Below are 13601 nucleotides of genomic sequence, written 5' to 3' on the forward strand. Positions count from 1 at the left end.
CCTAACTGTCTGATGGTCCTAGATAAGATAAACCTTATTTGCATTAGCCGACGGCCATAGCAACATAAAACAAGCAATATATACAAATAAAATCTATACAGATAAAAAAGACAGCAATGGGTAAAAAGAGCAATCAAATGGCCAAGATTATTGTTCAGATAGTGGCCCTTAATCTCATTGCACCCTCGATAAACCTAGCAACCTTTGCTGTTGTCTGATCATTTTGATCTAATAAAAGAAAGCACAATGTGGCCTCAGATGGGCGGCCTGGGATGGTAAGTAAGAGTGGGGTAATGATCTCATTCCTCAGATCTTTATAAAGGGGACAGGACAGGGTGGTCCTAGCGGCACCCTGAGATACAGGGGGGATGGGGTTAAGCCTCTCTCAGCTCAAATCCACTCAAATCCACTGCTGCTCTGCCCTGACTTTCTCTATAGGAGACTGAGCCACCTTCTCCACCCCCCAGCCCCCTACTTCCTGCTGCCAATATTAAAGGAGCAAACTTCATGCATCCAGAAAAATATAGCTGCATTTAAAAACAACAACATAGGCACTTACAGCTATAGGAAAATAATTGACCCCATACATCTCCAAGTCTTGTGCAATTTTAAGATAGTTCATCTCAGCTTCATACCTAAGAGAAGAGGACAGTAGAGAAACATAGAATTTTACAGTCGAAAGGGAGCCAAAGAGTCATCCAGCCCAACCCCCTGCAACACGCTAGTGAGCAACATTTAATTATTTTGTAGGATTTCTATTCTGCTTTTCCATTGGCACCAATCAAAACAACTTACAAGCTGCAGCAAGACAATATGAAAAGGCATGTGGAAACCAGCCTGCTGTAAGAAAGGTGAAATTTATCTTCATTGCTCCACCCACTTGTTGTTTTTTCCTGCCCTTGCATTCTAGTACGAAAAAGAAGCACCTAAGACGCAGCCTCACTTCTCAGTTGCTCCAGCAACGTTTGATAGGACAGTGAAGCCGCATCAGCTGCTCAGCTGCCTCCTCCTGCCCCATGCTATGGCCTCAGACACAGGTGCCCCAGTACCTGGCTATGCCCCGGTGCCCAGCGTACCAGGCTGTAATCCTCTCTTCCCACATGTCAGGTGTCATCTGATATTGGCGGAGGACCTGGAAAGGAAAAGGAAATGAGTAAAGCTGTTCCCTTCTCCAAATCCCAAAGCTGGTCTTCTCAGGAATCCCCTGTCTTGGAAGAGCCCCCAAATCCCCATCTTTTTAAATAATAATAATAATAATAATAATAATAATAATAATAATAATAATAATTGTATACCGCCCTATACCAGCAAGTCTTAGGACAGTTCATAGAATAAAATCACAATATAAAAACACAAAAGACATAAATCAAAATAAAAACAAGAACAATCCAATAATCCCACCCTAACACATTTTAAAAGGCCTTGGATGTCAATCAATCAATCAATCAAAGGCCTGGTTAAAGATGAGTGTCTTTGTCAGGACTATGAAGGTGATGTACAAGGGGAGTCTCTGCTCTTGATATTTCTCCTGCAGCTGACGCAGTGAGAAAATCATGTCGGCTATTGACCTCCGAGCTCTAAAGCCACATTGTGACTAGAGACAGACCCCGTCTGCAGTGTAGAAAGAGTATAAAACAATAAAATTATAAAAGCAACTATTTAAAAATAATTCCAGCAATAAACTAACAGCGGATCAAAATATAAATCAATATTTTGCAGGCGCTAGAAAGAGTACAGTGAAGGCACTTTCCTGGTGTCAATAGGCAAAGAGTTCCAGCGTGTAGGTGCTACCACACTAAAAGATCAAGATCTTGTTGCAGCAAGTGGCTATTTCAGAACTGTCCCAGGTCCTGAAATTCCAGTCTGCCCCACTACCTGCCCAACTCCACCAGCCTACTCTGACTGCTGTTGGTGGTTGTCTTTTTTTTTTTTAAGGAAACTTACTCTCTTTGGTAAAAGCTCCTCTGGAGCCAGGAAGCCTGGCTTGTGCAGGTTTGGGTCGTAGTCACCATACTGTAATGCAAAGAAGAGAAAGAGATCAGGAAAGGCGGTGACCCTTTCACAGAACATGCCATGAAGGGAGTAGCCAGCTAGGAGGAAAAAACTAGCTAAAAGGGTAACAGAATCCTCAGCAGGAGGAGAGGATGAAGGCAGTTCACGGCAACAAATGAAATGATATTCGTCTTCAATCCCAACACATTCCCCAGCGAGCATATTAAACCCAACAGATATGAACTGGTTCAGCCGGCCATCACACTTCCAATGAACTTTCCCTCAGTCATTTGGGGTTGGCCACTGTGGGAAAAGGATGCTGGAATAGATGGGTCCCCTTTGGCCTGATCCAGCAGGTTTCTTATGGAACCTCCAGGTCCAGAGGCAGTCTATCTAGATTTCTAGGTTCTTTGGGGTATTTGGCCTCTAGGATAAAAGGTTACTGGACTAGATGGGCCATTGGCCTGATCCAGCAAGGCTCTTTCCCCCCCATCAAAAAACAAACAAGCAAGCAAACATCAAAAAACAAACAAGCAAGCAAACATAGATCCTAACTATAATAGTTCCACTTTTGTTAACATTGTTGGGTGACTTCCTCAAATCCCCCTGAGTTTCCATATATATCATTGTAGCAGTTTTCCAAATCTATTTTCACATAAAATTTACTTAGTCAATTAACCTCTTTCAATCCAGCAAGGCTCTTCTTGCATTTGTATGCTAACTTTTGCAGGAGGCAAGAAAGAATCATCAGCAGGATATATTTTAAATGAGCTGGTCATTGCTAGTGTTCGGTTGGAGTGATTTGTTTAAAACTACGTTTTATTCATTTTTTGATAGAATCTTAAAGGTAAAGGTAAAGGGACTCCTGACCATTAGGTCCAGTCGTCGCCGACTCTGGGGTTGCGGTGCTCATCTCGCTTTATTGGCCGAGGGAGCCAGCGTACAGCTTCCGGGTCATGTGGCCAGCATGACTAAGCCACTTCTGGCGAACCAGAGCAGCACACGGAAACGCTGTTTACCTTCCCGCCAGAGCAGTACCTATTTATCTACTTGCACTTTGACATGCTTTCAAACTGTTAGGTTGGCAGGAGATAGAATCTTACAATGTATTTAAAAAATACAAAGAAAGAATGTTATACAGCACAGTCCCCCACTGCTCCCAAAACTCCCAGGAGCCGTTGGGGGAAAGGGAAGGTCGCAAATATAAGCCACACTTTAACTTTTCACTGTCAGAATTTGGAAATACATGTGGCTTATATTCAGGCCAATTTGATGCTTTTTAAAGTGGTACATGGCTTCTTAAAGTGGTATTATGCTGCTTTAAATGAATAGTGTAGAGGCCTAAAACACTGACTAAAAAAAAATCTACATCAAGGTAGAAAATATGTAAATTTAATCTCAGAGAAGCTGAGATGAGCAACGCCCGGTGAAATCACAGTCAGAGAGGAGGCTGTACCAGACTTCCATGTCTTTGGAGCCTGCGGAAATCCTTATTTGCAAAACCAGAAGTGTCTGCAAAAGAACTGCTCTGCCACAAACCAACTAGCTAGAGAGAGTCACTTGAAAACTCTCCAAAACTACTTTAAGGACAACGACATGGGCAAATTACCAACCCCCCTTCTCTAGGACACAAAGAAAGCCATCACCAGAGGAGCCTGCATAAAGGAGAGGGCATCCCTTAAAAAACCAACGTCAAAAATTGGTAAATTATAACAAGACATTACAACCCTCTCACCACACTACAAACAGGAGCCAAAAAACTCCTTAAACTCTTCTACAAAAACAACAAACCCATACCAACACAAGAAATACATGACAAACTAGGAGACTAGTTTGCTAACACACAATCAACAACGTGCCTTCTTAAACAATCCAGCAGTAAAATCAGTAGCCACTAGGCCCTTGACCACCTTTGAAAACCTTCTCCTGAAAGCACTTACAGGTGGTACGTAACACCACAGAAACTGGCACTGATATGCCCAGGGACCTCACCAAGATGTTGGAGAGGTTGTCCCTCCACAGGCACATACTTCCACATGTGGTGAGGATGCCCTAAAACCCAACCTTTCTGGATAGCAGTCCTATGAGAGATATGCAAAATAACTAAACAGGTATTAGAGCTCACCCCAGAACTGGCCCTACTGAACATCTTCCAAGATCAGAATGAACACTCAACATTATACTGAGCTTATAAGCCACCTACTCTCAGCAGCCAGAAGCCTCAGAGCCAAACACTGGAGAGACCTGTCAGGAGTAAACATGGACCAATGGTATCAAACTGTATGGGAAACGACCTTACTAGAAAAGCTAACCAATAAACTGAAACTGACACAGGGGCAAACAGAAGAGGATGCCTTCACCCCAGTATGGTCCCCCTTTATCACATACACAGCCCAACACAACAAGAATCCACCGACAGCATACGAATCAATCTGGCTTACCTGACCCAACAAGCCTTCCCCCCCCCACAAATGCAAACAAACCCCACTGCAGCCAGCCACAGACAACCAACCACACCCTGCCCCAACACCTCTCACAACCAAGGAAATGTAATAAACGAAGGGAAAGAGAACCTACCTAGTTGACGCTGACACAAAACGCCACACGTACTCTATGCAAAAGAATATAAGCCTCCCCACCCCTGCTCTCCCCCCTCTTCTTCCCCAACCTTATACTGTATTCAACCCTAATGTCTCACAACAAATGTAGCTGATTTGTAAGATAGACTGTACAACCTGGAAAAAGAGACAAGGCACGTACTTTTGTAAACCAAGAAAATCTTTAATAAAAATAAATTTTAAAAAAGAACTGCTCTTTTTTTCCGCCCTCCTGCAAGCTCTTTGAATTAGGATATGTTCATATATCTTCTTGCATAAACAAGCTAAAAAACCAGCCAACACCCAAAAGAGAAGAAAACAAGGTGTCAAAATTGCCCCATCCTGTTTTCCAGCACTGCTTTAAATGGGTGCTTTCCTGCATTAATTAGCACTGTGTGATTAAGCAAAAGGGGTTTTTAATGTTGTTCTGCAAGCAATAGAAGGTGACAACCAAGCAATTTCAAAGCCTCACCTTGGCTTGAACAGCATAAGACGCTAACAAAATTGTAGCCTCAGGAGAGCAGTAGATTTCTTCATCCAGTATTTGTTTCTTAACCTGGGGGGTGGAGGCGGAAGAAGAGTGGGGGGGGGGGCGGAGAGGAGAGAGAGAAATCCAAGGCTTAGACAAGCTTGAAAACAAAACAATACATGCCCAGACTTTGTCTTGGCACATGAAAAGTAACCGTTAGCCGAGTTATAAGTGGGAAAGAAAAGAATCTCTGGCAGCAACTGCAGACTTGTGAGCTGTACCCAAGAACATTTCAGGCTGTCAATTACCTTTTTTTAAAAGCATCACTGCTAACTAAGGAACGTTCAAATGCTACCCTCTCGCCACATACAAAGCTCCTGGCAGTTAGAAAATAAGCACTCCTGTGAAGCGTTAAACCAGGGTCAGCAAACTTTTTCAGCATGGGGCCGGTCCACTGTCCTGCAGACCTTGTGGGGAGCTGGACTATATTGGGAAGGGGGCAATGAACGAATTCCCATGCCCCACAAATAACGCAGAGATGCATTTTAAATAAAAGAACACATTCTACTCATGTAAAAACACATTGATTCCCAGATTTAGAAGGCAACTGGGCCGGCTCCGGCCCCCGGGCCTTAGTTTGCCTAAAGGTAAAGGGACCCCTAACCATTAGGTCCAGCCATGGCCGACTCCGGGGTTGCGGCGCTCATCTCGCTTTATTGGCCAAGGGAGCTGGCATACAGCTGGTCATGTGGCCAGCATGACTAAGCCGCTTCTGGCGAACCAGAGCAGCGCACAGAAACGCCGTTTACCTTCCCGCCAGAGCGGTACCGACTTATTTATCTACTTGCACTTTGACGTGCTTTCGAACTGGTAGGTTGGCAGGAGCAGGGACCAAGCAACGGGAGCTCACCCCGTCACAGGGATTCAAACCGCCAACCTTCTGATCAGCAAGTCCTAGGCTCTGTGGTTTAACCCACAGCACCACCCGCGTCCCTTAATTTGTGTTAAACCAAGAAGGGTCCATCTAGCTCAACATGGAGTGGCCAGGGAGAAAATGGACCAAGAAAGGTTTTCCTTCCTCTCTCAGGACATTAGAACTCATGGACATGAAATGATGCTGAAAGCTGTAAGATTCAGGACAGACCAAAGAAAGGCAGGTCAGAGTTAAACTGTGGAACTCCCTCCCACAGGAGGCAGTGATGGCCACCAATTCTGACAGCTTTAAAAGAGGATTGGATAAATTCATGGAGGAGGAGAGGGTTATCAATGGCTATTGGCCATAATGGCTATGCTCTGCCTCCATGGCCGGAGGAAGCCATACTTCTGATTACCAATTTCTGGAAACCTCAGGAGGGCAGAGGGCTCTTATGTTTGTGTTCTACTTGCAGGTTTCCAACAGCCATCTGGCTGGCCACTGTGAGAAAAGGATGCTGGGCTAGATGGGCCCTGGGCCTGATCCTGCAGGGTTCTTCTTGTGGTTTTAAAATATTAGTTTCTCTAACAGCAGCAGCAAGAATTCTTATAGCAAAACATTGGAAGACAGAAGATCTACCCACCGTGGAAGACTGGCAGATGCAACTAATTGACTACATGGAGATGGCGGAGATGACTGGCAGAATCCGAGACCAGGGAGAAGAGCAAGTGGAAGAAGATTGGGGGAAATTTAAAATCTATTTGCAGAAATATTGTAAAATTTCTGAATGTTGATGACATTGAAATGAACTGTGGGGGTTCTAGCAACAAGATAAAATTTAAGATTAAACCAACAACAGATAAATTAAGGGCTATGAATTTGCTGAACCAACTTTTAAAAGAGATACAAGAACGGGGGATGTGAGGAAGTCAGGAAAATATGTGAATTTTAGATACAAAACTAAGAAAGAGGGAATTTTTGTGTTTTTTTATATGTGTTTTTCTTTTTTATTATTAGTTTTTTAATGTATGCATTTTTGTATTTTGTGCTTAATGTTTGTATTGTTGTATTTTGTAGTATGTATTTTTATATCTCTTTTGTTCTTGTCTCTGTATTTGTTCTTTTATATTGTGCATTGTTAAAACTTAATAAAAAAAATTACAAAAAAATAATAATATTAGTTTCTCTAAGCACACATCGGTCTTTCTCCTCCATCCAAAAGTGCATGATCAGAGTTCAAGGACACCGCCAAGCCAAAACACTGGAGGAGGGTGGAAACCCCACTGAGGGGTGTGGCTGCAGAGGAAGTGTGGCCAGACTTCCCACTCCCTGCTTTAATTTAATCTGTTCATTTGAATGCCTTGAAGCACCCAGCTGCCTATACACGCTCTCTCTGCCCCCGCTCCCCGTCCCCAATTATTCTGCTGCAGGTGCGATGTCTGATTCTTAACTGTCAGGAACCTCTGCAAGTTCTAATGCGTCGATTTCCTCACCCTGCTCCCCATTTTGCATTTCTTTTGGAACAGGAAAAAAAAATAATAATTACAGCCGAATTGCATTCCTCAAAGTCAAGGCAAGCCAAGGCTGGTTTGAAAGAGAAGAAAATGAAAGTGCAGGTTTTCAGAGATGAAAGGAACGGGGGGGGGGGGAGGCAGCCTTTAGTGCCTTCGCCTTTGCAAAACAGCTCAACACAAATAATTGTCAAGGTGATCTTGAGAGAAAAATATAACAGCAACAGAAGAAAAACCTTTCACAAGGAAACCTGCTCAACCCTGAAAATTAACTCTTCACAAGCTCTCGCCACTGACAGGAGGCACAGCGTGAAAGACTAAGCAGACAGTGATTCCAAAACCTAGGGGCCAGACACACCAAACGCCCAGAAGGTAACTACAGCAATTCAAAAGTCAACTTTAAAATAAAAGAAATACCTTCTGACCTGCAGGAAAAAGAGGTGTTGGGTGATCTCCTGCAGAAGTTCCTCTTCAACTTTCTCAGGGTAAAATTTTGCTAAAAAACAAAATCTGATGGGATCTTCCTTAGGAATTTCCTGATCCAGAACCTGTTGAAGAACAAAGGGAATCAGTTTTAAAGAACATTTAAAATAAATGAAATCTTACATTGTTCTTTATAAGGTTTATATGTTTGTAAATTTAAGGACTTTTAGTATACATGTGTATTTTAAATATTGGGTTTGATTATACAGTCGTACCTCGGAAGTAGAATGGAATCTGTTCCAGAAATCCATTTGACTTCCAAAACGTTCGGAAACCAAAGTGTGGCTTCTGATTGGCTGCAGAAAGCTCCTGCAGCCAATCGGAAGCCATGAAAGCCCTGTCGGACATTCGGCTTCCAAAAATAGTTCGCAAATCAGAACATTCACTTCCGGGTTTGTGGTGTTCAGGAGCCTAAAAGTTCAAGAAAAAACCAAGGTACAACTGTATTTATAGAGGATAATGCTGGTAATACTGTATTCTAATATTTAGAATATTTATGAACTTAAACATTTTATATTAATAGATTTAATGTATTTACCACTTTAGGGATTGTAGGTAGAGATAAAGATAGTGTGGGAATCATCAGATATGTTCCTAAGCATCCCACTGGCCATGCCTGCTGGGGGTAATGGGAGCTGTAGGAGGGATTAAGGTGCTCCAAACCTGATATATAGCACATATATGTAGCATTACAGGGACGCGGGTGGCGCTGTGGGAAAAACCTCAGTGCCTAGGACTTGCCGATCGTATGGTCTTGTCTCCAGACAGCGCTGGCCCCCGGCCTATAGAGTGAGATGGGCGCACAACCCTAGAGTCTGTCAAGACTGGCCCGTATGGGCAGGGGTACCTTTACCTTTACATATAGCTTTACATGGTGAAAGAGAGAATTAGTTACACATGTGTGCCTTTTCAACTTCTTTTTCCTTCTCTGTGTTTTAAAGTATGCTTTTGAGAGTATTAGAACTCCTTTTTGTAAAGAGAAAGACGGACAGACAGACAGACAGACAGACAGACAGACAGATGAGCAGCTGAGCCACTGTGCAACGGAAATACTTTGCCAGGAACACATTTGGTTGCTTTAGGCAAAGCCCTGCTCTCTTTGAGAAACCCACCCACCAATCTGCAATATATACTGGCCCAGTTTGCAGCTAAGGTCAGAAAGTGTGGTAGCTTTTCTATGGCTACACAGTGAGATGCAACAGGAAAGGGCTATTGTAACTCAATGGTAGAGCATCTGCCTCTACACAGAAAGTCCCAAGTTCACTTCCTGGCAGCATTCCCAAGTATAGAATCACAGAATTGTAAAGCTGGAAGGGACCTCCTAGGGTCCTCTAGTCCAACCCCCTACAATGCAGGAATCACAGCTAAATAATCCCTGACAGATGGCCATCCAACCTTTGCTTAAAAACCTCCTCCAATAAAGAACAGTTCACCATACTCAGGGGTTGTCCGTTCCTCTGTCAAAGAGTTTTTTATCATGCTTCCTAATACTTAGACGGAATTTCATTTCTTGCCATTTGAATCCAATGAATCGGGTCCTGTCATCTGGAGCTGCACGAATCAAGCTTACTAAGGCTTTCTAGATTGCCATGCAAGCTCTTTTGCAAGCTAACGTCTAGCTTCCAGACCTTTTTATCCATCTTCAACCAGGTGTTCATTCCTTTGATAGAGTACTGCAAGCCAAAGAACCAGGATTCCCGCAGACCCAGCGCATGACACGCCTGGTCAAAGAGGTCCTTCCCCTTCCATTTCATCTACAGGAAGAAAGACAGAACATCAGTGGGGGAAACCAAGAGAAACTCGACAGCCTGGTTTTTAGAAAGGGATGACCCGCTCCGTTGCTGGCCTAAGATGAGAGAACTCAAACAGTGCAAGCAAAGAAGAGGCGTATCTTGTAGTGTGGGGTGCAGAATTCAGCTCTGTGGAACGATCAAGTTCCTAGCCCTTATTGTTGAAAGCGTGTGGCCAATGCCAGAAGCCCAGAAAGGGCAACCATATTGGTCAAAGGGCTGCAGCAACTCCCTTAGAAGAAAAGATTACAATATTTGGAGCTGCTGGGATGAGGAAAAAAGACAAGGAAGGGGGGGGACTTGATAGATGTGTATAAGATTATACCCTCCAACCTGGTGGCCTTCACCTCCTCCTGTAGGAGTGAGTTCCATAGTTTACATTGTCTGAAGAAGCCCTTTATTTTGCCTGTCCTGAATCTTCCAGCACTCAGCTTGTCTACAAGTTCTAGCATTATAGGGGGGAAAAATTCTCTACTCCAGTGCCTAATTTTATATGCAAACCCTAAAGTGTCGATGGAAGCATTTCTGCACCTTAATTTTGGCCTTTTTTAAAAAAAAGAAAAGCCACTTACCTCGCAGCTAAACTCCATTTCGATTTCCATCGTTATAACTTTCACCTTAAACGTTTTTGGCTGCTTCCTCTTCAGCCCCGTGATGGACATATTTTTATGCCTGCAGGGAAAGCCACACAAAGGATGCCTGCAATCCAGTGCAAACAAGCAGCTGCATGAAAAGAACAGATAAACAGCATCAACATCAGGGCAGCCCTAGCCTGGCTCTTGACTCCCTAATAAGAGTGTACTGTAGTGGTTAGTGTGTTGGACTAGGACCTGGCAGAGACCAGGGTTTGAATCCCCACTGGGTCATGAAGCACAGTTGGTGACCTTGGGCTAGTCACAGAACCATAGAGTTGGAAGGGGCCTCAGGGTCATAGTCCAACCCCCTGGAATGCAGGATTCACAGCTAAAGACTCCCTGAAAAGATGGCCGTCTGACTTCTGCTTAAAGACCACCAATGAAGGAGAGTCCACCACTATCTGAGGGAGTCCGTTCCATTGTCAAACAGCTCTTACAAACAGTCACTGCCTCTCAGTATAACCTAATGCAGAGGGTTGTGGTGAGGATGAAATGAGATAGGGAAAATACCACATACGCCACCTTGAGCACCTTATCCCTTGAGGATGAGGGAGGGTAGAAATGCAATAAATAAATAGGGGGTTTTTTGGGGGGGGTACTTCTCTCTCCTTTCTCCACACTGCATACTTTTATAAACTTCAATCGCATCCTCTCTGGAAGGCGACAGTGGATGAAAGGTGGGGAGAATGAAATTGGCACGGCAAATCCATGTACTGTACCTCAGGCATCAAATTTCAGAGCAGCACTAAAGGGCAGCAGATAAGGCAAGAAATAATTGCCTATCCTATTCTTGCCCGCACAGGGGGTGACATTTAAATGTTCTGCTTCTCAGCATCAAAATGTCTTGGCCTGTGGGACAAGGTAATGAGAGATGAACAGCAGAGGCACTTCACAGAGAATTTGCCATAGGAGCAACGCTGCTTCCCTTTCAAGTGTAGGCAAAAGGTGAATCGCGTCCCAATTTAAAATTTGGAAGGGCTGCCACGAGCCAGATTTTAAAACAGCTTCATGGGAGGGATCTGTCCCAGTGCCCTCAAGCTGACCAGCCCCAGGTGTGGTCGGTGGTGGCAACTGATTGATTTAAGGTTTGCCTTTCTATTCAAATGATGAAGAAGATAACCCTAGTCTGCTAGGACAGCTGAATAGCTCAATGAAGCAGAAAGCCATCTAGTTTCGCTATCTCTTCTTGCACCACGCCCTGCCCCCAAGGGCCATTTGCTTTGCCTTTCTATGAGCAGTCTCGGAAAACATATTTTTGTCAAAGCCTTTGCCAAAGGAGTTCAAGGCCTGAGGGAGACATGGCTGTTATCCCCATCACCAGTCGCTTGTTGCCACTAAAGTTGGCCAAACCTGTCAGTTTCCCCCATTTTCATTGTCCTAGTCTTAAAATCAGTTCTCCTCATTTCCAAATCACTTTGAGGGTTGTTTGTTTGTTTGTTTGTTTGGGGGGAAGTCCTTGTGAAAATGCATTATTACAATTGCCAGCAAAAGTCAAGGTTAAAAACAAGTTTGAAAATCAGAACATAAATAATATCAACCAAACTATGAACATGAATTAGGTAAAGGGACCCCTGACCACTAGGTCCAGTCGTGGCCGACTCTGGGGTTGCAGCACTCATCTCGCTTTATTGGCCGAGGGAGCCGGCGTACAGCTTCCGGGTCATGTGGCCAGCAGGACTAAGCCGCTTCTGGCGAACCAGAGCAGCACACAGAAACACCGTTTACCTTCCCGCCGGAGTGGTACCTATTTATTTACTTGCACTTTGACATGCTTTTGAACTGCTAGGTTGGCAGGAGCAGGGACCAAGCAGCGGGAGCTCACCCCATTGCGGGGATTCGAACTGCTGACCTTCTGATCAGCAAGCCCTAGGCTCTGTGGTTTAACCACATGAACATGAATTACAATGCATCAAAACGTTTTGCTGTGTTCATCTGGGCCATGTTGGCTATGCTCTTCTTCCACATTACTGGAGGCAAGTAATGTTCCTGCTGCTGGAAGCCACAGGAGGGAATGGTCTCTTGGCGGGGGGGGGGGAGCGCTTTAGCCAAAATATTGCTGCCCTGGAGGTTTTCTATTATTTGGGGGTGGGGAGATGACACATTATTGCAGAGCTGTAAACAATCTATCTCCTTCAAGCATCCCTAGGGCACTGGGGACTGGACCTCCCGAGGGCAATTTAGGAACAGCTATCTCAGGATAGGGACGCGGGTGGTGCTGTGGGTTAAACCACAGAACCTAGGACTTGCCGATCAGAAAGTCGGGAGTTCGAATCCCCGCTCCCTTGGCCAATATAGCAAGATGAGTGCCGCAAACCCAGAGTCGGCCACAACTGGACCTAATGGTCAGGGGTCCCTTTACCTTTATCTCAGGATAAGGATAAACTCCTCAGCTCAGTTGGTACAGCATGAGGCTCTTAATCATTTTGCCCCACGTTGGGCCAAGATTGCTGGTCCCTTCCAACTCTGCAAGCAGTGAACAGTGATGTCTGGTACCCAGTGAGAGTTGGTGGGCAGTGGCGTAGCGTGGGGGGTGCAGGGGGGGGCCGGCCGCACCGGGCGCAACATCTGGGGGTTAGGGTTAGGGGGTGCAAATCCACGGGTTAGGGGGCGCAAATTACTTGCCTTGCCCTGGGTGCTGACAACCCACGCTACGCCACTGTTGGTGGGACCTAAGGCAGGGAGTCAAACAGGAGGTAGAGCCAAAACCAACAACAGACAAATCCAACTAAACCTAGTTTTGTCCCCATCCTCCTCCTCCCTGCTGAGTTCTACAGGGGAAATGCTGAGACTGGAGGAAGGTGACATGGAGGGCTATTGATGGCTACTAGCCATAAGGTTCAGCTAGTCCTTCACAGTTGTCCTGCCACCTCCTGGGCTGGGTGTAAGTAGGAAAGCAGGCAGGAGGTAGGCTGAGGGCAGACTGAGACTGGTAAGGAAGTCCCCCGTTCACTCTAATGGACCAGCCTTTGCTTGCAATGGAACAAGGATAGCCAATGTGGTGCCCTCCAGGTGCGGTGGCTGCCAGTTTCCATGGCTTTTCTGGCTGCAAGGGCTGATGGGAGTTGTAGTTCAAAGCAACTGGATGACACCAGGTTGGCAATAGACTTGCTGCAGCGGCAATACTACCAGTGCAAGCACATCCAATACCCAGAACACAGGGGAGGGGGGAGTGTTAATGCAAAGAGAGGGAACATGCAACGTGTGATACATA

The 13601-nt window shown here is 45.0% G+C and overlaps 1 protein-coding gene across 4 annotated transcripts in view; it reads right to left on the bottom strand.

Moving 5' to 3' along the window:
- Positions 1-13601, bottom strand: part of LOC309520044 (merlin-like) — a 30623-nt gene that overhangs the window by 16042 nt on the left and 980 nt on the right. For 2 of the 4 annotated variants that reach the window (XM_082201423.1, XM_082201421.1), the window contains exons 2-8: positions 10328-10478; positions 9594-9719; positions 7908-8030; positions 5062-5145; positions 1945-2013; positions 1050-1132; positions 560-635 (exon numbers count right to left, since the gene is read on the bottom strand). In XM_082201423.1, coding sequence (XP_082057549.1) covers positions 560-635; positions 1050-1132; positions 1945-2013; positions 5062-5145; positions 7908-8030; positions 9594-9719; positions 10328-10417 — 651 coding nt within the window. In that variant the 5' untranslated portion in view covers positions 10418-10478. Of the gene's footprint in view, positions 1-559; positions 636-1049; positions 1133-1944; positions 2014-5061; positions 5146-7899; positions 8036-9593; positions 9720-10327; positions 10479-13601 lie in introns of those variants that run through there. The other 2 variants (XM_082201422.1, XM_082201424.1) reach the window with 2 other exon arrangements.

This window comes from Podarcis vaucheri (assembly GCF_965113315.1).
Source record: "Podarcis vaucheri genome assembly, chromosome: 15".
Classification (NCBI taxonomy): Eukaryota; Metazoa; Chordata; class Lepidosauria; order Squamata; family Lacertidae; genus Podarcis; species Podarcis vaucheri.